Source organism: Lampris incognitus, chromosome 12 (genome assembly GCF_029633865.1).
Source record: "Lampris incognitus isolate fLamInc1 chromosome 12, fLamInc1.hap2, whole genome shotgun sequence".
NCBI lineage: Eukaryota > Metazoa > Chordata > Actinopteri > Lampriformes > Lampridae > Lampris > Lampris incognitus.
Window position 1 is genome coordinate 3,263,841 of NC_079222.1, and position 25,022 is coordinate 3,288,862.

Below are 25,022 nucleotides of genomic sequence, written 5' to 3' on the forward strand. Positions count from 1 at the left end.
ATCTAATCCTCTCTCTCGCTGCCCCCCCCCTTCGTCTCTGTCTCTCTCTGTCTCTCTGTCTGTCTGTCTCTCTCTGTCTCTCTGTCTGTCTCTGTCTCTCTCTCTGTCTCTCTGTCTCTCTCTGTCTCTCTGTCTGTCTGTCTGTCTCTGTCTCTCTGCCCCCCCCCTTCGTCTCTGTCTCTCTCTGTCTCTCTGTCTGTCTGTCGCTCTGTCTGTCTCTGTCTGTCTCTGTCTCTCTGTCTGTCTCTGTCTCTCTCTGTCTCTCTGTCTGTCTCTGTCTCTCTCTGTCTCTCTCTGTCTCTCTCTCTGTCTCTCTGTCTGTCTGTCTCTGTCTCTCTGTCTGTCTGTCTCTGTCTCTCTGCCCCCCCCCCCCGTCCATCCCTCCTTAGGCCCAGCTCATAGCCCAGTCTATTGGACAGTCCTTCAGTGTGGCCTACCAGGAGTTCCTGAGAGCCAATGGGATCGACCCTGAGGACCTGAGTCAGAGGGAGTACAGCGACTTGCTCAACACTCAGGACATGTACAACGACGACCTCATCCACTTTTCCAAGTCGGAGAACTGCAGAGATGTAAGTCCGCCAGCAGAGGGCAGCAGAGTCCCAGCTGCAGTTCCCGTCGATAGAAACGTGAAACACTCAACGCTGCTGTCACGTCACGTCATTCTGTGTTGTAATCAAACTTGTAGGACTTCAGAACAACGCCTTTTTCCTCCTCCCACAATAACAACCGCTTCTGATTTTCACCAGCAGGGGTCGACAGACATGCTGTAAGGGACCACATGAATTTTCACTTCAGATAAAACACGAGTGCTGATGATGAATTGGAAATTTGGAGATGTCAGGTTCAATTCTTGATTAGCATGACTACATTAATTACGATGTTGCCAAAGCAAAACAGGTCAACAGAGTACTAAAAAAAACAAATAAAAAATAAAATAAATGGAAAAAGGAATGGATAGATCTGGTAGAAATATAGAATAGTATTTGAACAGTGTTTTGGTCACTCACTGACTCTTAGGCTATGGCATTCTGACATATTGTGCCACAAGTTGTGACCTTTGACCCTCTCCTAAAATAAGTGGCCATTGTTCTTTCACACCCAGCAGTAGAACATTTGGAATCCGGTTTTCAGATGTCTCCTGGTATTTTTCTCTTATGTTCTGGAATTTCTCACAATTTAGCAGGAAGTGCATCTCTGTCCCCACCTCACCTGCCGTACAGTGACCACATATTTTTTGCTCTTGGTAGCCAAGATGTTGTGTGTGTCTGCCCTGTTCAGTGGCTAGACTGTGGTCAGTGAGCCTGTACTTGGTAAGGATGTGTCTCTGTCACTGTCTCTGAAAGTGGACAGACAGTCAACCAGTTTGTGTTCTCTTTTTAGGGCCCAATAACATCCTCATTTGTGTTGTGTTGTTGTACAGCAGATTACTGCTGCACAACAACATGTTATGTAATGTATATGTAACGATGCCTGGTTGGCTTACTTGACTGGGCTTTTAGACCTGGATTTTAGATCCGTCCCTACAGTGTGAGCACTCTGAAAGGGCTTATATGGGGTTATTTACACACACTATCTCTAGAGAGGTTGAGGAATGTGGGACATTTTTTAATGGTCCACCCAGAAGACAGTGCTGACACTGATTCTTTTGTCTGCTGTCTCTGTAGTCAAGTGATTGAGGTTATAACGTGGAACAGGAATCAGAATACATTTGGATCGGTTGAGTGTGTTGTTATGTCATTCCGCCCACAAACTCTACCCTGAGGCAGAGAAACAGGACTCACACACTTCATTAAACTCTGCAGAAGTGGTTTGTTTCAGCACAGTTGACATTTCAGAGAAGCAGTCCTCAGAAGAACCTGACATGGTGCTGATCTTTCCCCTGAAGTACCAACGGCACAAAAACACGGTCTTACTCTGTTAGTAGCGTACAAACCCCAATTCCAGTGAAGTTGGGACGTTGTGTAAAAGGTGAATAAAAACAGAATACAATGATTTGCAAATCCTTTCCCACCTATATTCAGTTGAATACACTACAAAGACAAGATATTTAATGTTCAAACTGATGAACTTTATTGTTTTTTGCAAATATTCGCTCATTTTGAATGTGATGCCTGCAACACGTTCCAAAGAAGCTGGAACAGGGGCAACAACAGACTGGGAAAGTTGAGGAATGCTCAGAAAACACCTGTCTGGAACATTCCACAGGTGAACAGGTAAACTGGAAACAGGTGAGTGTCTTGATTGGGTATAAAAGGAGCATCCCCGAAAGGCTCAGTCGTTCACAAGCAAGGATGGGGCGAGGTTCACCACTCTGTGAACAACTGCGTGAGCAAATAGTCCAACAGTTTAAGAACAACGTTTCTCAACGTGCAACTGCAAGGAATTTAGGGATTTCATCATCTCCAGTCCATAATATCATCACAAGATTCAGAGAATCCCGAGAAATCTCTGCACGTAAGCGGCAAGGCCCAAAACCAACACTGAATGCCTGTGACCTTTGACCCCTCAGGCAGCACTGCATTAAAAACCGACATCATTGTGTAAAGGATATGACCACGTGGGCTCAGGAACACTTGGGAAAACCATCGTCAGTTAACACAGTTGGTCGCTACATCTACAAGTGCAAGTTAAAACTCTACCATGCAAAGCCAAAGCCACATATCAACACCACCCAGAAACACCACCGGCTTCTCTGGCCCGAGCTCATCTGAGATGGACTGACGCCAAGTGGACAAGTGTGCTGTGGTCTGACGAGTCCACGTTTCACATTGTTTTTGGAAATCATGGACGTGGTGTCCTCCGGGCTAAAGAGGAAAAGGACCATCCAGATTGTTCTCAGCCCAGAGTCCAAAAGCCAGCATCTGTGATGGTATGGGGGTGTGTTAGTGCCCATGGCATCATGGGTAACTTGCACATCTGTGAAGGCACCATTAATGCTGAAAGGTACATACAGGTTTTGGAGCAACATGTGCTGCCATCCAAGCGACGTCTTTTTCAGGGACGTCCCTGCTTATTTCAGCAAGACAATGCCAAGCCACATTCTGCACGTGTTCCACCAGCGCGGCTTCGTAGTAAAAGAGTGCGGGTACTGGACTGGCCTGCCTGCAGTCCAGACCTGTCTCCCATTGAACATGTGTGGCGCATTATGAAGCGCAAAATACGACAACGGAGACCCCGGACTGCTGAGCAACTGAAGTCGTACATCAAGCAAGAATGGAAAGAATTCCACCTACAAAGCTTTAACAAGTAGTGTCCTCAGTTCCCAAACGCTTATTGAGTGTTGTTAAAAGGAAAGGTGGTGTAACACAGTGGTGAACATGCCCCTGTCCCAGCTTCTTTGGAACGTGCTGCAGGCATCACATTCAACATGAGTGAATATTTGCAAAAAAACAATAAAGTTTATCAGTTTGAACATTAAATATCTTGTCTTTGTAGTGGATTCAATTGAATATAGGTCGAAAAGGATTTGCAAATCATTGTATTCTGTTTTTATTTACATTTTACACAACAGCCCAACTTCATTGGAATTGGGGTTTGTAGAAGAAGAAAGCCTGCTTATGTCCCATCTACCCCGGTCTCTACCACAGGTTTACATAGAGAAGCAGAAGGGGGAGATTCTGGGTGTGGTGATAGTGGAGTCAGGATGGGGGTCCATCCTGCCCACCGTAATCATCGCCAGCATGATGCATGCGGGGCCGGCGGAGAAGTCTGGCCGACTGAACATCGGAGACCAGATAATGACCATCAATGGAACCAGCCTGGTGGGCCTGCCTCTCAACACCTGCCAGAGCATCATCAAGGTACGACACGATGTTCTCTTGTCTCGTTGGATCTTCTCTTTTTTATTTTACTCTTATTGTACCGTCATGTTGGTACTCAGGAGCTGCCCAGTAACAACCAGTTTTCCACTGGGACAGCAACTCTGTCACCCTTGTGTTCAGGATCAGGAACATTTATTTGTCGTTTCATTTCATGTACTTGCGTACATGAAATGAAACCAAATATTGTTTCCCCCAGCCCATAGCAGTATAACACAAAGACAAAAACACATCCAAAAACTACAAGAACATAAAAAAAACCTACAAAAACTACAAACTACCAAAACACATATATCCAACATATATATATATATATATATATATATAAAAATCACTGTCCAGGAGAACAAACGCCAGCCAGGATGGCTGTCATAACTGCTGGTCTGCGTGGGCTAGCACTTAGCTTAGCGACCATCTCTACTTCCTCACATCCGACATCCAACTGAGAGCAGATGAAAGCAGTGTGGTCGATGGATGACGCTGAAAATAAAACTAAATGATGAAACTGTGAATGAAAAGATTTATATTGTATTTGGCTTGACTGGAAATGTAGGTTTTTGTTGTCTTTATTGAAATTTTCAACATATAAAACATAAAAAGTCAAGACATCACAAGCTACAATACCATCAAACATGCGGTACAAAACAGCATCAGCACCAAAACTAATTAAAAACACACACATTTAATTCAGACGCACTCATGACAATGCATTTTTTATTCCTTTCCTCAAATCCAACGTTCAAAAGTCGTCCCTGGACTAAACTCTGCCAAAGACCAAATTTCCAGCTGAATAAAGCAGCGTCATCAGCATACAGACTTCTCAGAGATGGAAGATCAACTTTCTTCAATCGTCTTGGTCTATCGGCCACGTCTATGTGACCCAATCTCAACACTTAGTGGCCATAGCAACAGTAACTGAGGGAGGCGGGACTTAAGCACAGTTAACGAGTTGGATAAGTTTTTTTTTTTAATTTGTGGGCTGTAAACATGAACTGATTTCCTTAATGATTAGTTTAACAAAACACAAGACACACTACAGAGCTGCTTTCAAGGAGAAGATCAGCGTTTTTCTGCTGTCTGGGGGAGACACACTTTAAAACCAGCCCCAGCGGGGCGTCTGGGTGGTGTAGCGGTCTATTCCATTGCCTACCATCACAGGGATCGCTGGTTCGAATCCCCGTGTTACCTCCGGTTTGGTTGGGCATCCCCACAGACACAATTGGCCGTGTCTGCGGGTGGGAAGCCGGATGTGGGTATGTGTCCTAGTCGCTGCACTAGTGCCTCCTCTGGTCGGTCTTGGCGCCTGTTTGGGGGTGGGGAACTGGGGGGAATAGCGTGATCCTCCCACACGCTACGTCCCCCTGGTGAAACTCCTCACTGTCAGGTGAAAAGAAGCGGCTGGTGACTCCTCATGTATGAGAGGAGGCATGTGGTAGTCTGCAGCCCTCCCCGGATGAGCAGAGGGGGTGGAGCAGCGACCGGGAAGGCTTGGGAGAGTGGGGTAATTGGCCAAGTACAATTGGGGATAAAAGGAGGGGGGTATAAATAAATAAAACCAGCCCCAGCTGACTTCCTTGCCCAAAGCTGAAATCTGCAACATGTCTCCATTAATAAATCATTGCTTCATCCATCTGGACCATGGAGTCAGGCCCCATAATACTACCAGTCCATGGTTGGAGACACTCTCCAGTCTCTGTATGCCGCTGTTGAGATGTTTTGACACGGTAAGACCAACACTGGTGCAGCAGCAAACAAGTTCCTACTCAACTAGGAAGCAGGATTGAAACTGAAAAATTGATGCTGATGTGTCCATGACAACCAGTATGACTGTACAGCAGTGTTCCATGTAGTGTGATGTAGCTTGTAATACAATCAGACTGTCTGTGTTAGCTTTGGTCCCAGGATCAATTTTTACAAGGGTGGGAACTATTTACTGCTGAGCTGATGGCACACCAGCCACAATGGCTGCTACACCTGGTTTGTAGTCCTGCTACACCTGGTTTGTAGTCCCAGAGAGTCAACAGGTCTGTTTCTCTCTGCCTCTTACATCCATTACATCACACTACTGTTCTACTGGAAGACTGACTGTCTGTCCAACACCACCACCACGTCACCTCCACCTTATGAAGTCATAAGCGGGGTCCAGCTCATTAGACCAATAAAAGGTGACGTGTTAGCCAACCACCACTGACCTGTAATGAACTCTGGATGGATAAAGTGATGATGGGGCAGTCTGCAGAAGTTCCTTGGCAGCCATATTTGTATTCTGTAAAAAAGTGAATTGCGTCTGGGCTTTCTGTTGCTGAAGACGGGGGATGTAAAAGTGTGTCATCAGAACATCACTCTTTCCATCCAGATAGTCAAGCGTTTCTTCACGTGACTGAGTCTAAAAAGATGACTGGGAGTTAAAATATTCTGACTCAAACTGATATTTCACTCAAAATAACAATTTGCTTTTCTCCACGCCCTGCTTTTCTCATGAAACTTATAATTTGTATTGGGTCAGAGAGAGAAAAATAGATGGACAACTTTTTAAAACGTGAAAAGTAATTTTTTAATTTCTTTTTTACATTTTAATCTTTTTTTTTTACATTTCTTCAAAATCGTATTGTTTTCTTATTCAATGTCTTTATGTAAAGAACTTTGAAAACTTCTGCAGGACATTTCACCGATGCACTCCTCATACTCGACTCCGTCTGTAGTTTGATGTGTATTCTGTCTCTGACGGGCTCTGTGATCTGTACTTAACACACGCTGTCTTCCATCAGGGTCTAAAATCCCAGTCCAGGATCAAGATGAACATCGTCAGGTGTCCCCCTGTCACCATGGTCCTTATCCGCAGGCCGGACCTCAGATACCAGCTGGGCTTCAGTGTACAAAACGGCATTGTAAGTCTCATCACCACTGACTGCTGTGGTGTTATCTGCTACTACTACTTTCAGCTGCTCCCGTTAGGGGGCGCCACAGGGGATCACCCGTTTCCATCTCTTCGTGTCTTCTGCATCTTCCTCTGTCACACCAGCCACCTGCATGTCCTCCCTCACCACCTCCATAAACCTCCTCTTTGGCCTTCCTCTTCTCCTCTTCCCTGGCAGCTCCATATTCAGCATCCTTCTCCCAGTATACCCAGCATCTCTCCTCCACACATGTCCAAACCATCTCAATCTTGTCTCTCTTGCTTTGTCTCCAAACCGTCCAACCTGAGCTGTCCCTCTAATATACTCCTTCCTAATCCTGTCCTTCTTCATCACTCCCAGTGAAAATCTTATCATCTTCATCTCTGCCACCTCCAGCCCCACCTCCTGTCTTTTCATCAGTGTCACTGTCTCCAGACCATACAACATAGCTGGTCTCACTACCATCCTGTAAACCTTCCCTTTAACTCTTGCTGGTACCCTTCTGTCACAAATCACTCCTGACACTCTTCAAATCAGATCAAATACATTTTATTTGTATAGCCCAATATCACAAATTACAAATTTGCCTCAGTGGGCTTAACAGCAACACAACATCCTGTCCTTAGACCCTCTCATCGGATAAAAACTCCCTCTCCTTCTTCTTCTTTCTTGTTTGCAATGGTGATGGACAGGATGACGGATGAGATCAGGCAGGAGTCTCTGTGGACTATGATGTTTGTGGATGACATTGTGATCTGTAGCAAGAGTAGGGTGCAGGTGGAGGAGAGCCTGGAGAGGTGGAGGTATGCACTGTAGAGAAGAGGAATGAAAGTCAGTAGGAGCAAGATGGAATACCTATGTGTGAATGAGAGGGAGGACAGTGGAATGGTGAGGATGCAAGGAGTGGAGGTGACGAAGGTGGATGAGTTTAAATACTTGGGGTCAACTGTCCAAAGTAACGGAAGTGCGGAAGAGAGGTGAAGAAGAGAGTGCAGGCAGGGTGGAGTGGGTGGTATTATATCAAACGAAAAACAACGAGTTACCCAACTGACACTTTGACCCGATTATTGTTGTGTTGTTGTTGTCACCTGTATCTTTTCTGTGGTTTAATGCCGCCTGTCTCAGTAGACCGCTCTATGTGCTCCTCTTCTATAGATCTGCAGTCTGATGAGGGGAGGCATCGCAGAAAGAGGAGGCGTCCGTGTCGGCCACCGCATCATAGAGATCAACAGCCAGAGCGTGGTGGCCACGCCCCACGAGAAGATCGTTCAAATCTTGTCTAACGCCATGGGAGAGGTAGGCTCGTACATGCACACTCACAACCTTATCAGAACAAAACCCTCGCTGGTCTGAAAAGGAAAGCACACTAAGGATTTACGTTCTATGTCTTCTTGAAAAGTTTAACCACAAAACATGTTAAATGTGGGGTCCTTTTGACTTCTCAGTGCTCCTCCAGTGAAACTGATAGATGTTTGAATGAATCTCTGGGATTTTTTGAGCATTTAAACACCGCTGCAATTACCACATATCACCATAGGTGTCACTAAGTCCAAAACGTTAATCTTCAGGACTGAGTTGGAGCCCCTCTTGGTATTGGATTTACTGTTGATGCTTTAGCCAGGTTATATTATAAGTACCGTATTTCGCGGACTACAACTTGCACCGGCGTACAAGTCGCACTCAGCAAAAATCGTGTTCTTGTGAGGAACCCCCCCACATAAACAACATAACATAAACAGCATAACATAAACAGCATAACATAAACAACATAACATACCATCCTTACGTGTCTGCGTTCCAAACTGAAGTCCTCAAGTCTCATAACATATCAAATTTGCAACACAAAAATACAGATAAACCTAAGAGCATCGTCTGTTGTCCGTAACTTCTCACTCGGGTGTTTGAGTCTGATGTGGTTGACCATGGACCCGGGGTATTTGAGTCTGACGTGGTTGACCATGGACCCGGGGTGTTTGAGTCCGATGTGGTTGACCACGGACCCGGGGTGTTTGAGTCCGATGTGGTTGACCATGGACCCGGGGTGTTTGAGTCTGACGTGGTTGACCATGGACCCGGGGTATTTGAGTCTGACGTGGTTGACCATGGACCCGGGGTATTTGAGTCTGACGTGGTTGACCATGGACCCGGGGTGTTTGAGTCCGATGTGGTTGACCATGGACCCGGGGTGTTTGAGTCTGACGTGGTTGACCATGGACCCGGGGTGTTTGAGTCCGATGTGGTTGACCATGGACCCGGGGTGTTTGAGTCTGATGTGGTTGACCATTGACCCGGGGTGTTTGAGTCCGATGTGGTTGACCATGGACCCGGGGTGTTTGAGTCTGATGTGGTTGACCATGGACCCGGGGTGTTTGAGTCCGATGTGGTTGACCATGGACCCGGGGTGTTTGAGTCCGATGTGGTTGACCATGGACCCGGGGTGTTTGAGTCTGACGTGGTTGACCATTGACCCGGGGTGTTTGAGTCCGATGTGGTTGACCATGGACCCGGGGTGTTTGAGTCTGACGTGGTTGACCATGGACCCGGGGTGTTTGAGTCCGATGTGGTTGACCATTGACCCGGGGTGTTTGAGTCCGATGTGGTTGACCATGGACCCGGGGTATTTGAGTCCGACGTGGTTGACCATGGACCCGGGGTGTTTGAGTCTGACGTGGTTGACCACGGACCCGGGGTATTTGAGTCTGACGTGGTTGACCACGGACCCGGGGTGTTTGAGTCTGACGTGGTTGACCATGGACCCGGGGTGTTTGAGTCCGATGTGGTTGACCATGGACCCGGGGTGTTTGAGTCTGATGTGGTTGACCATGGACCCGGGGTGTTTGAGTCTGACGTGGTTGACCATGGACCCGGGGTGTTTGAGTCTGACGTGGTTGACCATGGACCCGGGGTGTTTGAGTCTGACGTGGTTGACCATGGACCCGGGGTGTTTGAGTCCGATGTGGTTGACCATGGACCCGGGGTGTTTGAGTCTGATGTGGTTGACCATGGACCCGGGGTGTTTGAGTCCGATGTGGTTGACCATGGACCCGGGGTGTTTGAGTCCGACTTGGTTGACCATGGACCCGGGGTGTTTGAGTCTGATGTGGTTGACCATGGACCCGGGGTGTTTGAGTCCGATGTGGTTGACCATGGACCCGGGGTGTTTGAGTCCGATGTGGTTGACCATGGACCCGGGGTATTTGAGTCTGACGTGGTTGACCATGGACCCGGGGTGTTTGAGTCCGACTTGGTTGACCATGGACCCAGGGTGTTTGAGTCTGATGTGGTTGACCATGGACCCGGGGTGTTTGAGTCTGATGTGGTTGACCATGGACCCGGTCCTCCCGTTGTGAGGCAGCTCTGTCTGACAAATGCTGTATTTTACTTTATTTCCTTCTCCGTTCTTTTAAAAACCTTCCACTTGGGGCTTCACAGGTTTTGACCAGCCGCCGCCCTCCCACGCTTCAACCGCGCTCGCGCTTGTCACGCAGCAAAGAATGATGACGTCATCGCGCATTATATTAAACAAAACAAAACCTTTACGTTTATCGGTTAGGGATTCTTATTAAACGGTTATGGTTTCGTTTCCGTGTAGGCGTGTACACTGACACGCCCCTAGTGGTGAGTATGTTGTGATTTGAGTAGCCTGTCTTCACAAGTTATCAAACTACGCCTGTGAAGACAGGCGGTCCGTGTACACCAGCGGGGAAGGTCGGGTCACATGTATATTTGGGTTTCATATCAAAAGTAGTATAGGACACAACTTGTCCCCTAATGTAGGCCGTAAAGGTCTCCCCGAGAAGACAGGATGAGACGGCACATGTCTCATCCGTGGATCTAAAATAAATCAATTTGGGCAGTCAGAAATGAGGCAAATGGAGCAGGGGTGGAACTGAGGTGGGGTGTCTATGCAGGGGGGGGGGGGCAGTCTTATCCAGAAAGGGCCGGGGTGGGTGCAGGTTTCTGTGTCCCCTGATCAAGTCCCTCAGCAAAGACTCTCCTGGCTGGTTAGTGGGATCAGGTGTGTAACTGCTTGGTTGGAACACAAACCTGCACCCACACCGGCCCTTTCTGGATAAGACTGCCCCCCCCTGGTCTATACCCTACATATACCTGTCAATCAAGACAGACACGCCCCCCAACGTGCCACTTTTCTAATTGTTTTACTTCTCAGCCCAGGACTGCTTGGGATGAAGTGTATCTGAAAGCTGTCGCTTGTGTTCAGCGCACTGATGCCCGTGGTGATGTGAGGTACCTGCAGTGGTGTTTGAGCCCCCAAATCCCCGAAACGCTCGAAATAAAGCAGAGTCCCTGCCACTGTAAGGTCAACACCTCCCCCCTGTGAAACAACACGGGTGAACGGGTTGGTTTATCCGGTGCTTCACCACAGCACCTTGGCTTTCTCCTTACATGTGCCACTCTCGTCTTCCTCGCATCCGGCTGCTTTGCTGAAGATGTAAAAAACACGATCCCCCTTAAGTTCAGATGGTTCTGGATCAGCAGTGGTCCTGAATATACCAAGACAGCAGGTTTCAAAAAAGAACATTGGTATGTAAATATTCAGGCTTGTCGCTTAAATGTGTGCCCTTTGTTCCAGATCCACATGAAGACGATGCCAGCGGCCATGTATCGCCTGCTGACAGCACAGGAGCAACCCGTCTACATCTGACCACGCGGCCTCCACCCCTCCCACACCCCCGGAGTCTGAGTCACACACACTGAGACAGTTCTGTCCATATCTGATTTGTTTAAACACCTTTCTGTATCTCGTTTCATATCACAAGTGGTGTGATCATCATCATCATCATCAGCACGGACTTGCCTTAATCTGTACAGCGTCTGTCATATATGTCGGGCGATGACAGCAGAAGACAGATTATTTTGCTTGGCGGCGTGTCACCGTGATGATTTCTTTTGTACTACCAAAGATAAATGAGTTTAACATGCATATGTAGGTGGCTAATAGAGTAAAAGTATACATTTGATTCAAATAGTTACATGACATGAATGTACTCCAACGATAGTGGACCTACACAGTGTTAGTGGTGGAGCAGGACCGCTCCGATCATGACGTCTTAACTGGACTAACGTGGTCCACTCGTGCATGCTGAAGAAACTCCGGAGCCAAGGCGACGCCCCGTATACGTAGTGGCTGCTTTTACTGTGCAAACGTCAAGTCTTACGCATTTAAGCATTATTTAAACCAGGAAGTGAACGGACTCCACTTCCAACGAAAGGGTAATTAGTGTCGAAAGAACCGACATTTCCTAAAGTATTTGCTGACGACAAAGGAAGGATCAAGCGGTGTGTTGAAGAAATGTACTGCACCCAGCAATGATCCGCATCCTTCGCCAGAGCTGCTTCTTTCTACGGCGCCTGGTGGAAACAGGCCGTGTCAGGACGACCACCGACTTCTTTCATTACGTCAACTCAATGACTCGCCGTTCCCACACGTCCCGGAGTCGTGATGCCCTCACAGCACCTCTGTTGGCTTCGAGAAGGCTAACGCCCTTCCCACCGGTTGTAACATATCAACATTCACTACAGCTGAACTACTGCAACTGCTGCTGGAACCTGATAATGACGTCATCATCATCATCATCATCATCAGTTCCGTAAGCTAACGGAGGTCATAGGAGCACAGCTGAGGCCTCAGCAAGTCTCGTCCACCGTGTATGGTGGTTGGGTCTGGTTGGGTCATCGTTGTGTGTCAGTAGGGGGAGTACCTGGTGGTCCCTATCTCCTCTTCAGGTGTGGATGGCCGCTGGTTCACAGAGGAACTCATCCGCCCTTTGACAGGTTTTGTTTTTAGCCCTGCTGGGTGTCCACACACCCTCCTCACCTGATAATTACACAGAAATGAAATGTAAAAACTGCTCGGGATGTACAACAAAGAACAAATTAAAGGTCATTTATTTGAATTTCAGATTTCAGATGGACAAACAGAACACATTTCAGCTGACAGGGAGGCCACACCAACAAGACAAAATAAAAGTGTACACCAACAGATGTGATGTGATTGTCATCACCACAAATCCCACGTTTCCCTTGTACAAAAAGACCTAAGTGAGTATGCTGTATATGCCATAAAAATATATATGCAATAAAAACATGATTGTCTGTGGGTGTCAGCAGCTGTTGGAGAGAAGGAGAGGAGGTGGTACTGGGAGAAGGAGGAGACGGTATGGAAGAAGGAGTAGATGGTATTGGGAGAAGGAGTAGACGGTATGGGAGGAGTAGTAGTAGATGGTATTGGGAGAAGGAGTAGACAGTACGGGATAAGGAATAGACGGTACGGGAGAAGGAGTAGTAGATGGTATTGGGAGAAGGAGTAGTAGATGGTATTGGGAGAAGGAGTAGACAGTACGGGAGAAGGAGTAGACGGTATGGGAGAAGGAGTAGACGGTACGGGAGAAGGAGTAGTAGATGGTATTGGGAGAAGGAGTAGACGGTACGGGAGAAGGAGTAGATGGTATTGGGAGAAGGAGTAGATGGTACGGGAGAAGGAGTAGACGGTATGGGAGAAGGAGTAGTAGATGGTTTTGGGAGAAGGAGTAGACAGTATGGGATAAGGAGTAGACGGTACGGGAGAAAGAGTAGACGGTATGGGCGAAGGAATAGATGGTACGGGAGAAGGAGTAGTAGATGGTATTGGGAGAAGGAGTAGTAGATGGTATTGGGAGAAGGAGTAGACAGTACGGGAGAAGGAGTAGACGGTATGGGAGAAGGAGTAGACGGTACGGGAGAAGGAGTAGTAGATGGTATTGGGAGAAGGAGTAGACGGTACGGGAGAAGGAGTAGATGGTATGGGAGAAGGAGTAGACGGTACGGGAGAAGGAGTAGTAGATGGTATAGGGAGAAGGAGTAGACGGTACGGGAGAAGGAGTAGACGGTACGGGAGAAGGAGTAGTAGATGGTATTGGGAGAAGGAGTAGACGGTACGGGAGAAGGAGTAGATGGTATGGGAGAAGGAGTAGACGGTACGGGAGAAGGAGTAGTAGACGGTATGGGAGAAGGAGTAGACGGTACGGGAGAAGGAGTAGACGGTACGGGAGAAGGAGTAGTAGATGGTATTGGGAGAAGGAGTAGACGGTATGGGAACACCTTCCTGGATGGTTACAAGCCTGTTTAACCACCTCGTCACAATCACAGCCTCATAAACAACATCCGGTTCAGGGACGTTGCTCCTCCCTCACGTTGACCCGTTTCCCCTGTCACGTGGTACACAGGACATGACACCGCCACAGCCTCCCTAAAGGTCCTCATGAAGAATTTAGTATGTCCAGCAGATGGACCTCCATCCACTCTACCCCCATCAGCTGCATCTCATTTAGCTCTATCAGGGGGATCCCCTAGTGGCTGACTGGTGATGTTGCTCTTTTTTAAAAGGTGGAGCGTAGCTCATCTTTGCGAGGGGTCTCTCTAGAATAACAGACGGAGGAAGGAACAAGCGGCAGCATTCCCTGCCTCCGGACTGACATTTCGTTCCCTAACGTTCACCCGTCCATTTCATGGAGCCAACAGTTGTTCCCAATATGTTCTGCACGCTGTTAAATTGGCTGACCCCCCTCGCCTCCTCGGGAGCCAGCCGCGTCTCCTCTGTGGGCCGAGCATCAGAGCTGAAAGGCACTTCAGAAATGCACTGCTCTTCCCCCTCCCACACACACACACACACACACATATTCAGACACGAGCGGATTAGGAATGTCCAAAACGAGGGACTTTAAACATGAAAAGTCATTACAAAAGGAAGGAAAAGCCCCCAAAAATAAAATCTACCTGACGACAAAGCAGCTGGAAACAAGGAATAACTCTTTTCTGACCTTTCCCCCAGTGCATCCACGCACCATAGTGCAGCCATAGTGCTGCCTTAATCGCGTGTTGTGTTGAGACTTTGTGCACATGCAGGTGCAGTGCAGGTATGCTGGTTAGCTGCATCACTTATGTTGGTTTACTGGCCTGCTCTCAGAAGACCGGCAGGGAGGATTTGGTGTAAGTTTGTATGCTAATGTAACAAAAACCTCTCCAGACACACGTATAAAGAATATGTACACTGAAATACCACATGTGTGAAAGAACTCAGTTAATACAGAGGTGAAGTAATGAAAATACTCTTTGTATAAGGGTGTGTACTTCTCAGCAGTCTGTGTAGTTTGTCACAGTGCACAAAATAAAGTAGAAGACCACACGCTTGTCTCGTGGGAGTTTTTTCCCCAACTTCTGTTGGACTATTTCACCAGCCAGCTCGGACCCTTCGCCCTCACCAGGGTGTAGCTCTACCATGTTGACACGCCGTAGTCCAACATGTCTACTTTATTTTTAGAGGCTTTCACAGACTGAGGACTTGCACCTTTCATGGATGTACACTCTTAGCTCTTTCCATTTTAAAAACAAAATATCTTGAAGGAGGATCACAAATGTGTGCAATTACAAACTAGACACACTGACGAAGATAGAAACGCCAAGCGTTTCAGAAGCGAGTAACTACCTACGGACAATAAACAACATCGAGGTGCCGGCACGCTAACATTGTTCATGATGAGAGGAGCTCTCACCGAGGTGAACAGTAACATCGGCATCCAGTGGCTGTGTGCAGGAAACGGGGATAAACACAGGATGTCCTGTTAGAGGCGTGTGGGTGCAGCGACGGCAACACTTCCTGGGCTGGTTAAGCACAGTGACAACCCACCCTGGCCTTGTGACTGCCTGCTGGGCCTACAGCTCAGTGTCCTTGTATTTCTGTGGGTTGTAGTAGCCTCGCTTGGTTTGGTCGGCCAGCTGCCGGCGGTACTCCTCTTCATTGTCTTCACCGTGACAGTGGGCCCTGGTCTCTGCGTAAGGTGGTCTGGATGGGGTCTGGGGCTCGGGATTGGAGCTGGAACTGGAAATGATAAGCATATAAGCGTATCAATAATAAATAATTATTATTATTAATGAATAATAATACTAATAATAATAATGAGGTCACGGTGAGGGTCTAACAATAATATAATGATATTAAGGACAGGATGAGGGTCTAATAATAATAATAACAATAATGATGATGACAGGGTGAGGGTTGCAGCCCAGTATCACACCAAAGCGTGTAATATACACGCTGGTCCAGCGTGTCAGTGTCACAGTTTGCCTCGCTCAGGCGTGGAAAGTACACGCGTGTATGAAGGTGCAGTGCCAGCAGGGGGCGATGATTAACTCAATGCCAGCAACTCCCCACGGAGGAAAAGAAGCATACAGCATTTTCCAAAATCCCTCACCTAACCTAACCGTAACCATAACCCTAACCCAACCCTAACAAGAACCCTAACCCTAACCTTAACCTTAACCCTAACCTGCCTTCACCTCTTAATCATCGCCCCCTGCTGGCACTGAACCTTCATACACGCGTGTACTTTTCACGCCTGAGCGAGGCAAACCATGACACTGACATGCTGGACCAGCGGGTGTATTACACGCTTTGGCGTGATACCGGGTTGAATAATAATAATAATAATAATAATAATAAGGGCAGGGTGAGGGTCTAACAATAATAATAATAATAATGTCAGGGTGAGGGTCTAATAATAATAATAATAATGAGGTCAGGGTGAGGGTCTAACAATAATATAATAATAATAAGGACAGGATGAGGGTCTAATAATAATAATAATAACAATAATAATGATAGGGTGAGGGTCTAATAATAATAATAATAAGGGCAGGGTGAGGGTCTAATAATAATAACAATAATAATAATAAGGACAGAGTGAGGGTCTAATAATAATAATAACAACAATAATAATAATAATGATAGGGTGAGGGTCTAATAATAATAATAATAATAATAATAATGACAGGGTGAGGGTCTAATAATAATAACAATAATGACAGGGTGAGGGTCTAATAATAATAATAAGGACAGGGTGAAGGTCTAATAATAATAATAATAATGAGGGCAGGGTGAGGGTCTAAGGACAGGATGTTGTGTTGCTGTAAAGCCCCCTGAGGCACATTTGTAATTTGTGATATTGGCCCATACAAATAAAATAGAAAATCTGTATTACATAACAGACAAAGTCAGTATCTTTACCCTATTGGTTGAGGACGGTTGAGATTAGGCTTTGGCAGTTTCACAGGGACAGCGTAGATATCAGGGTGTTTCTGGGCAATTTCCAACTATGTAGAGTGAAGGCAAACAAGTTTGAGTTATTGCAAAGCTGGTATGAAGAAATACAATATGTGTAAAGAAACATACACCAGAGCGGTTAAGCCATGTAACGCTACATGCTACATGCTACATGCTACATGCCATCCCCTTTAGTGACTATCAGCATTTTCTATATTCTTCTGCTGCAGGCATTCATCAGCTCTCTTTATGCTTAATTCAACTTTATGCTTAAGTCAACAGCCTGCTGTATTCTGCTGAGGACAGAGGGGAGGTCAAGTTTCTGTTTCTCAATCAACTCCCAGTGCTCCTGTTACTACTGAGCCTTTCACACCTGAATCAGCTGGTACAGACCCTCTCGGCTACCTGAATCAGCTGGTACAGACCCTCTCGGCTACCTGAATCAGCTGGTACAGACCCCCTCGGCTACCTGGATCAGCTGGTACAGACCCTCTCGGCTACCTGAATCAGCTGGTACAGACCCTCTCGGCTACCTGAATCAGCTGGTACAGGCCCTCTCGGCTACCTGAATCAGCTGGTACAGGCCCTCTCGGCTACCTGAATCAGCTGGTACAGGCCCTCTCGGCTACCTGAATCAGCTGGTACAGACCCTCTCGGCTACCTGAATCAGCTGGTACAGGCCCTCTCGGCTACCTGAATCAGCTGGTACAGGCCCTCTCGGCTACCTGAATCAGCTGGTACAGGCCCTCTCGGCTACCTGAATCAGCTGGTACAGACCCTCTCGGCTACCTGAATCAGCTGGTACAGACCCTCTCAGCTACCTGAATCAGCTGGTACAGACCCTCCCAGCTACCTGAATCAGCTGGTACAGACCCTCCCAGCTACCTGAATCAGCTGGTACAGACCCTCTCAGCTTGAGTTAACTTCACTCTCTGTGACAGGTGTAAACACTCGATGTGTACTCAGGTGCGCAACAAAAAAATTCTAAAAGTTCACCAAATTGGCGGGTCTTGGTTCAAACTGCAAGTCGGACCTGCGTGCGTACCATTTACACAGTGTGAAATCAGTTTCAATGAAGTCCAGTCCAAAGTAAGAAAATTATGACTTGATGCAATGCACTGTGGGTTTACAGCTGGATGGTTTGAGAATCTGACCAGCAATATGATACTCAAGTCTTATGTTTTAGAGTTTGTTGCTGTAATTTGAGCCCACAACTCATCAGAATCAGAATCAGAATACTCATTACCATAAATCCTGCACTAGACCTTTACTACCAAAAGATGTCTTCTCTGCAGCCATTTCATCATCATCCTTCGACCGCAGTCAAGCAAAAAAGAATCATGCTTGTGGTTTGCTGGTAGCAGACCGAGGTCACAACTCCTCTGGAACCCAATTTCTATCTGGGTTGGTCCCATGGCCTTTACCCCTCCCAGGGCATCTACAGGGCAGTAGTTTGTTTTGTTATTTAGCCCATAACTGGGCTAGCCTTGACTCAGTTACCAGGACATGTCCACATTCAAGTGGGCCATAGTGATTGTGTATGGGGGGGTTACTCCTCCGGAGGTTTTCTGTCGGGGTTTGCCCTGCCCTTAGCCTTTGGCTAAATAGCCTATCCCACGAGGCAGAAGGGGGCTGGTTATTTTCTAGGGTGCTGGCGATTCGCCCATAGCCAGAGCCCCGTCAGTGATACCAGTCTGAACCATGAGGAGGTGGGGTTGACTTGCCTGGGAGAAGCTTTGTGTTGCGCTAGACATGTGTGTTTTTGATACACACCACACCAGACCAGCTCAGACAGCTATTTATCAAGATGAAATCAACATAAAACATCTTGCTATGAACCCACAATGCATTGCACTCATGTTATAATTTTCGCCTTCAGAGTCAGACATCAAGCAACAGGTCTGCTTGCTTTTCAGCAGGGTGAAACAAACAGGACCAGTGCAACAATGGTGTGGCCTCTGCGTCAGACATTTTAAAAGAGGGTCACAAGTGAAAACGCCCTTGACTAACATCCTGCACTTATTGTTGCTTAATTTACTCCCCGTGCTCGGCGCTTGTTAAAGTCCTCTGCTGATCTCCTGGAGCGGATATGTGATTTTTTCCCTAAGCTGTTCCAGAGCTCAGGGTCAGCTACAGGACAGGTACATCTGACCATGAGCCACAGCTGGTAGTCGACCTGACCTACCAACAACAGAAAGTATGTGTGCCACTGCCAGGCAAACCTGATTTGCACTGCAAAGCACATGCAGAGCACAGCACCTATTACACAACAGCAGCAAACGTGTCATTCCACACGGCGTTGCCTGTCTGGGCAGAGCAACTACGTATCAAGCAAAGAAGGAAAAAGACATCTCACCAGGATAAACCAGATTTCACAACTGAATCATGGCTTCATCTCACCACACTGTTTCAATTGTCACATCGGAAAGGAAAAGGTGATTCAATATTGCAGCAGATGAGTCAACTTAGTATTGTTTCTGACTTTAAAATCAGAAACTGACGCTATTAGTTCTGTGTCATTTCTAGTCCCGTTACTGAGTCCCAACGGGGCCAGCAATGCAAGTCTACCCTCCATTAAGTTTCTTGATAGAATGTAGAAAAGAAAAATTGAGAAAAAAACAGCCTATTATTAGATGTAATAATTAGCAGCAGCAGTAACACAAATAGCAAGGTTGGTAATAACAGGCAGATGCTTTATTTCCCAGAGCCACTAACGTGTCAATAGCCCGGCGTCTCAGAGTCCTTCGTAAGGACAATTAGACCGAACACATGACTCTGATGGGGGTTAAACCTTTTATCTTTTGGTTACGGTACAGTCTCTTTATCTGTGACTAGTCCTGCTTAATAATTACATCAATACTTTTACTGCGCCTAACAAAACACCCGTCTCTTGCCTTAATGATTACTGACCTGTTGCTTTGACCTCTGTTGTTATGAAGCATCTGGAAAGATTGGTTGAATCGTATATAAAACTTAATATTCCCATCACCCTTGACCCATTACAGTTTACCACTGTTTCAACAGATCTGCAGATGACGCAATCTCACGTGCTCTGCATACTGCTTTAGTAATCCTTGAAAATAATAATACCCATGTCAGAATGTTGTGTATTGATTACAGTTCTGCTTTTAACACAACTGTACCACCCAAACTGGTGTTGAAACTCAGAGGTTTTGGTCTGGGCAACTATTTGATTTCCTGACAAGCAGGCCCCAGACTGTAAGGATAGGTAAAACCTACTCATCTACACTAGTTCTTAGGATTGGCAAACCTAAGGGCTGCTGTCTTGGTCCCCTATTGTGCAGTCGGTTTACACACAAATGCTGTAACAACAGCATTTGTGTGTAAACGCAAATGCTATTTACAGATGTTGTTATCATGTGTTGCCAAACATGATAACAACAGCATTATTTAATTCACAGATGACACCATAGTGATTGGACTAATAAGTGACAGTGATGAGATGGCCTATAGGAGGGAAGTGGGAGATTTAACCATACAGTGCCATGACAACGACGTCTCTCTAAATGTCAACAAGACAAAAGAAATCAGTGTTGACTTCAGAATGATCGGAGGAAATCACATTCCTATTTCCATCAGCGGGTCACCTGTTGAAATTGTGGACAGTTTTAGATTTCTCAGTTTACACATCACAGACTCCCTCACATGGTGTCTCAACACCAACGGCATCCTGAAGAAGGCACAGCAGAGACTGTATTTTCTGAGGCGTCTCAAGAGTTTTGTCACGAGTACCAAAATTCTTATGAACTTTTCCAACCCCCTCTTTTTCTCCCCAATTGTACCCAGCCAATTACCCTATTTTCCGAGCCATATCAGTCTCTGCTCCACCCCCTCTGCTAATCCGGGAGGGCTGCAGACATGCCTCCTCCGATACATGTGGAGTCGCCAACTGCTTCTTTTCACCTGACCGTGAGGAGTTTTGCCAGGGGGACGTAGCGCGTGGGAGGATCATGCTATTCCCTTCAGTTTCCCCTCCCCCCCAAACAGGCGCCCCGACCGACCAGAGGAGGTGCTAGTGGAGTAATCAGGATGCATACCCACATCCGGCTTCCCACCCGCAGACACGGCCAATTGTGTCTGTAGGGACGCCTGATCAAGCCGGTGGTAACATGGGGATTCAAACTGGCAATCCCCATGTTGGTAGGCAACGGAATAGACCGCTACACTACCCGGACGCCATGAACTTTTATTGCAGTATCATCAAGAGTGCCTTGACAGGCTGTATCACAGTGCGGTTTGCAACCTGACTGCTCAGGACTGCAGACTTCTCCAAAGGACTGTAAAGACAGTAGCAAAAATCACTTGCATGAAACTGCCACAACTTCACAATATTTACACCACTCGCTGCAAAAGGAAACCCCAAAACATCATTAAGGACACCAGCCACCCTGCTCATCTTCTGTTCTCTCGCTCCTTCCATCTAAAAAACGTTACCGGAGCATCAAATCACACACCACCCATCTCAGTAATAGTTTCTTTCCACAGACAGTCAGGTTGCTGAACAGCTGACACAACCATATGCAGTTCAAATTGTTGCATTATAATGTACATTTCTATATTGTGTATATAATATAAGAGCAGCACAGTTGCCGGCCCAGTGGTTAGCATTGTTGCTACACAGCAAGAAGGTTCTGGGTTCAAACCCCAGGCCATCCCAGGTCCTTTCTATGTGTGGAGTTTGCATGTTCTCCCCGTGTCTGTGTGGGTTTCCTCCGGGTACTCCAGTTTCCTCCCACCATCAAAAAGACATGCATGTTAGGGTTAATACTCCTGTCTGTGCCCCTGAGCAAGGCAATAGGAAAAAGAACTGGAGCTGGTTCCTGGACACTGCACCACAACTACCCACTGCTCCTATACAGTAGTATGTACAATGAGAAAATAATGCGGTTTTCTTCTTTCTTCACAATGTATGAAATATGTGTACATAGGCTGTGTAGCATGTAGGTCTGTAGTTTATTTATTTATTTTGGAGGGGGAGGGCGGTGTCCTTTGTGTTAATGCAGAGAGCCGGAGCATAAGAATTTCATCGTATTCCAGTACACATGGTAATCAAGTTGAACTTGAACTTGAATCACAGACGTAGCGAGGAAACTGACCCGTGCATGTTCGGCCTCCTGAAGCTCCAGCATCCTCTGTGCTCTGGCCAGGTGGTCCATCTTCTCAAAGGCCTTCACCTAAGACAGAGTGAAAGAAGTTAGTCATCTGCAAAAGAAGTTAACTCTCAATACTTGATTAATACTCATGCCAAGGCCAAAAGGGGGCGGTCAAATTCAAGGAACAAATGACTGTGATTATTGTTTAATGAAATGAAAGCGGCACAAAATGACAATGAATGAGCAGTTGGAAATGATTATGGTATTTAAAAAAAGCAAAAGGGGGGAGGGTGGGTTGATCAGGATTAACTATAATGGTGTTTTTTACTGATATACATGTTCAATTACCTGTTCACCCAATTTCTATTTATGAAAAAAGACAGGAAAGTGAGAAAAAAATATAAAAAGATTATTTAATGACAAGTCAGTAAATATCAAGGTTAATATAACCCCCCCCCGCCCCAAAAGCCCCACTTAACGCAAAAAAGTAAAAAAAAAAAAAAAAAGGAATTTTTAAAGATAAACTGTAGAGGTTTGATTACTAGTAGTGCTACTGAGCAAAGTGGGTTTCTGTAGCGTAACATAAACACTAACTCCTCTTCAAGCCGCTGTGCTGTAACCCGGATGTAAACACCGGAGCTGTCCAAATATTAAAAATGACGGGTTTCCTGAACATCTCTGAAGGTAAATAACCTTCATACACCAACACGAGTGAAGTTATGAATGTAAACAAAGTGTTTGTTTACATGGAAAACTTCCCCGTTCAGCTTTAAGTGTCGACGGCTAGAGACACAAGTACCAATCAATCAATCAAGTTGCCTAGTATTTTTAGTTGTTGTTGATCCCCCCCCCCTTTTTGCCCCCAATTGTACCCGGCCAATCACTCCACTCTTCCGAGCCGTCCCGGTCGCTGCTCCACCTCCTCTGCTGATCCGGGGAGGGCTGCAGACTACCACATGCCTCCTCCCATACATGAGGAGTCACCAGCCGCTTCTTTTCACCTTACAGTGAGGAGTTTCACCAGGGGGGAGGTAGCACGTGGGAGGATCACGCTATTCCCCCCAGTTCTCCCTCCCCCCTGAACAGGCGCCCCGACCGACCAGAGGAGGCGCTAGTGCAGTGACCAGGACACATACCCACATCCGGCTTCCCACCCGCAGACACGGCCAATTGTGTCTGCAGGGACGCTGGAGGTAACATGGGGATTCAAACCACCGATTCCCGTGGCATTTTTAAAAGGAAACTGATTAAGAAAAAGGTGGTAGTCAAACAAGCAATTGAAACTTTCATTGCAAAGAAATGCTGTCTAGAAAACCAAGCTTGTATGTGTGAAGATTCAGCTCAGTCATTCAAGTATCAACATCTACATCACAACAGGATGAATATACACAACAGTGACATAAACAATTCAAATGTAATCACAACCATGAGTTCAGCCCTGTTGTGAGCATAGAAACAAAACAAAACAAAAAACTAAATCTTTTTTTAAATGACCTTGCCCAGGAAGGATCGGTTAGCCGGGTCCCCTGCCTCCTCCCCCTGGCCCCGGTCCTCTGATGACTGGCTGGCGTGGGGGATGAAGGTGGGCTTGTTGGCCACAGGAGGTGGAGGTGGCTTTGCCCCGCCAGCTGCATCACTGCTAATGGTGCTGCTGGAGTGTGAGTCATATCCCCGGTGTGAGTCACTAGAAGTCTGAGCCCGCACCTGTCCGAGCAAAACAAACAATCACCACAAGCTTCATTTGTGAGCCTTTGCTCATCCAGGTAAGGTTTTGGTGGTTCTTTGTCTCGTATTGTGCTTGTTATTCATAAACTTAACACAGTCCACGCCGGTCCAACACTGATGTTTGTTGTCACATTACAAACAAACCTCAGGTCAGTTACAGTCTGCGGAGGTGTTTCCACACTTTGAAAGTCATTCTCCAGCACAATGTCAAAAGACCTTCACAGCACAATAAGAAAGGCTGATCTCTCATGTCACAAAGCAGCATTTCTAATTATCAACAACAACAAATGGCAGCAACACCCCCGGTGTTAAAGTAGTACCACCGTGACAAGTCCCATGGACAGGCTGCAGGGGAGAAAGGGGAGGAACTCACCTTTGGGGGTTCAGGGACGAAGGAAGGGGGAGGACTAGGGTCTCTGGTCAGCACCTCTCTGCTCCCCGCCCTTGCCAAACGAGACCGCGGTTCAGGTTGGGGTCTCTACACACAGGAGACGGATGGAAGTTAACACAAAGGAATGACTGCGAACCACTGCCATGCAGACATGGACACTCACAACATGAGTAAATAATGAATAAAAGATGGCAGCACTCACTTAAAGCTACAGTAACACATCATGGTTATGGTATTGTTTTTGTGGCTGAATGGCTGCCAGTAAATACAAAAACAATTTTCTACAAGGTTGATTTATTTCCTGCTATTAAAGCCACCATCTTAACTCTTCCCTTTTTTCCTTACTTTTTGAGTTTTTCCCCCCTTTTCTCCCCAATTGTACTTGGACAATTACCCCACTCTTCCGAGCTGTTCTGGTTGCTGCTCCACCCCCTCTGCTGATCCGGGGAGGGCTGCAGACTACCACATGCCTCCTCCCATACATGTGGAGTCACCAGCCGCTTCATTTCACCTGACAGTGAGGAGGTTCACCTGCGGGACGTACCACGTGGGAGGATCACGCTATTCCCCCCAGTTCCCCCTCCCCCTGAACAGACACCCCGACCGACCAGAGGAGGCGCTGGTGCAGCGACCAGGACACATACCCACATCCGGCTTCCTGCTCGCAAACACGGCCAATTGTGTCTGTAGGGATGCCCGACCAAGCCGGAGCTTACACGGGGATTCGAACCGGCGATCCCCGTGTTGGTAGGCAACAGAATAGACCACCACGCTACCTGGATGCCCCTAAAATTTGTACTCTTCCCCCATACAACAAATGCATGAGTCTGCACGCTGTGATATGCACATTAACGTGGACAGAGACACATCAGCAGGACAGTATCTATGCATGGTAGAGCACACAAACCTTATAATGATCTTCCCTGAAACCTCCATATTTCTACACACCTCTGTTTCTGTATTTGAAATCTTTTTTCT

The 25,022-nt window shown here is 46.8% G+C and overlaps 2 protein-coding genes across 5 annotated transcripts in view; one reads left to right on the top strand and one right to left on the bottom strand.

The window, feature by feature from the left end:
• The window catches only part of LOC130122124 (amyloid-beta A4 precursor protein-binding family A member 1-like), a 26,292-nt gene extending 14,776 nt beyond the window's left edge, over positions 1-11,516 (top strand). The window contains exons 6-10 of the mRNA XM_056291162.1: positions 390-569; positions 3,588-3,800; positions 6,587-6,706; positions 7,871-8,011; positions 11,310-11,516. Coding sequence (XP_056147137.1) covers positions 390-569; positions 3,588-3,800; positions 6,587-6,706; positions 7,871-8,011; positions 11,310-11,381 — 726 coding nt within the window. The 3' untranslated portion in view covers positions 11,382-11,516. The remainder of the gene's footprint in view (positions 1-389; positions 570-3,587; positions 3,801-6,586; positions 6,707-7,870; positions 8,012-11,309) is intronic.
• The window catches only part of tjp2a (tight junction protein 2a (zona occludens 2)), a 61,561-nt gene continuing 43,588 nt past the window's right edge, over positions 7,050-25,022 (bottom strand). For 2 of the 4 annotated variants that reach the window (XM_056290372.1, XM_056290374.1), the window contains exons 20-24: positions 24,027-24,131; positions 23,423-23,632; positions 21,932-22,009; positions 16,779-16,864; positions 12,608-15,593 (exon numbers count right to left, since the gene is read on the bottom strand). In XM_056290372.1, coding sequence (XP_056146347.1) covers positions 15,428-15,593; positions 16,779-16,864; positions 21,932-22,009; positions 23,423-23,632; positions 24,027-24,131 — 645 coding nt within the window. In that variant the 3' untranslated portion in view covers positions 12,608-15,427. Of the gene's footprint in view, positions 7,526-12,607; positions 15,594-16,778; positions 16,865-21,931; positions 22,010-23,422; positions 23,633-24,026; positions 24,132-25,022 lie in introns of those variants that run through there. The other 2 variants (XM_056290373.1, XR_008811084.1) reach the window with 2 other exon arrangements.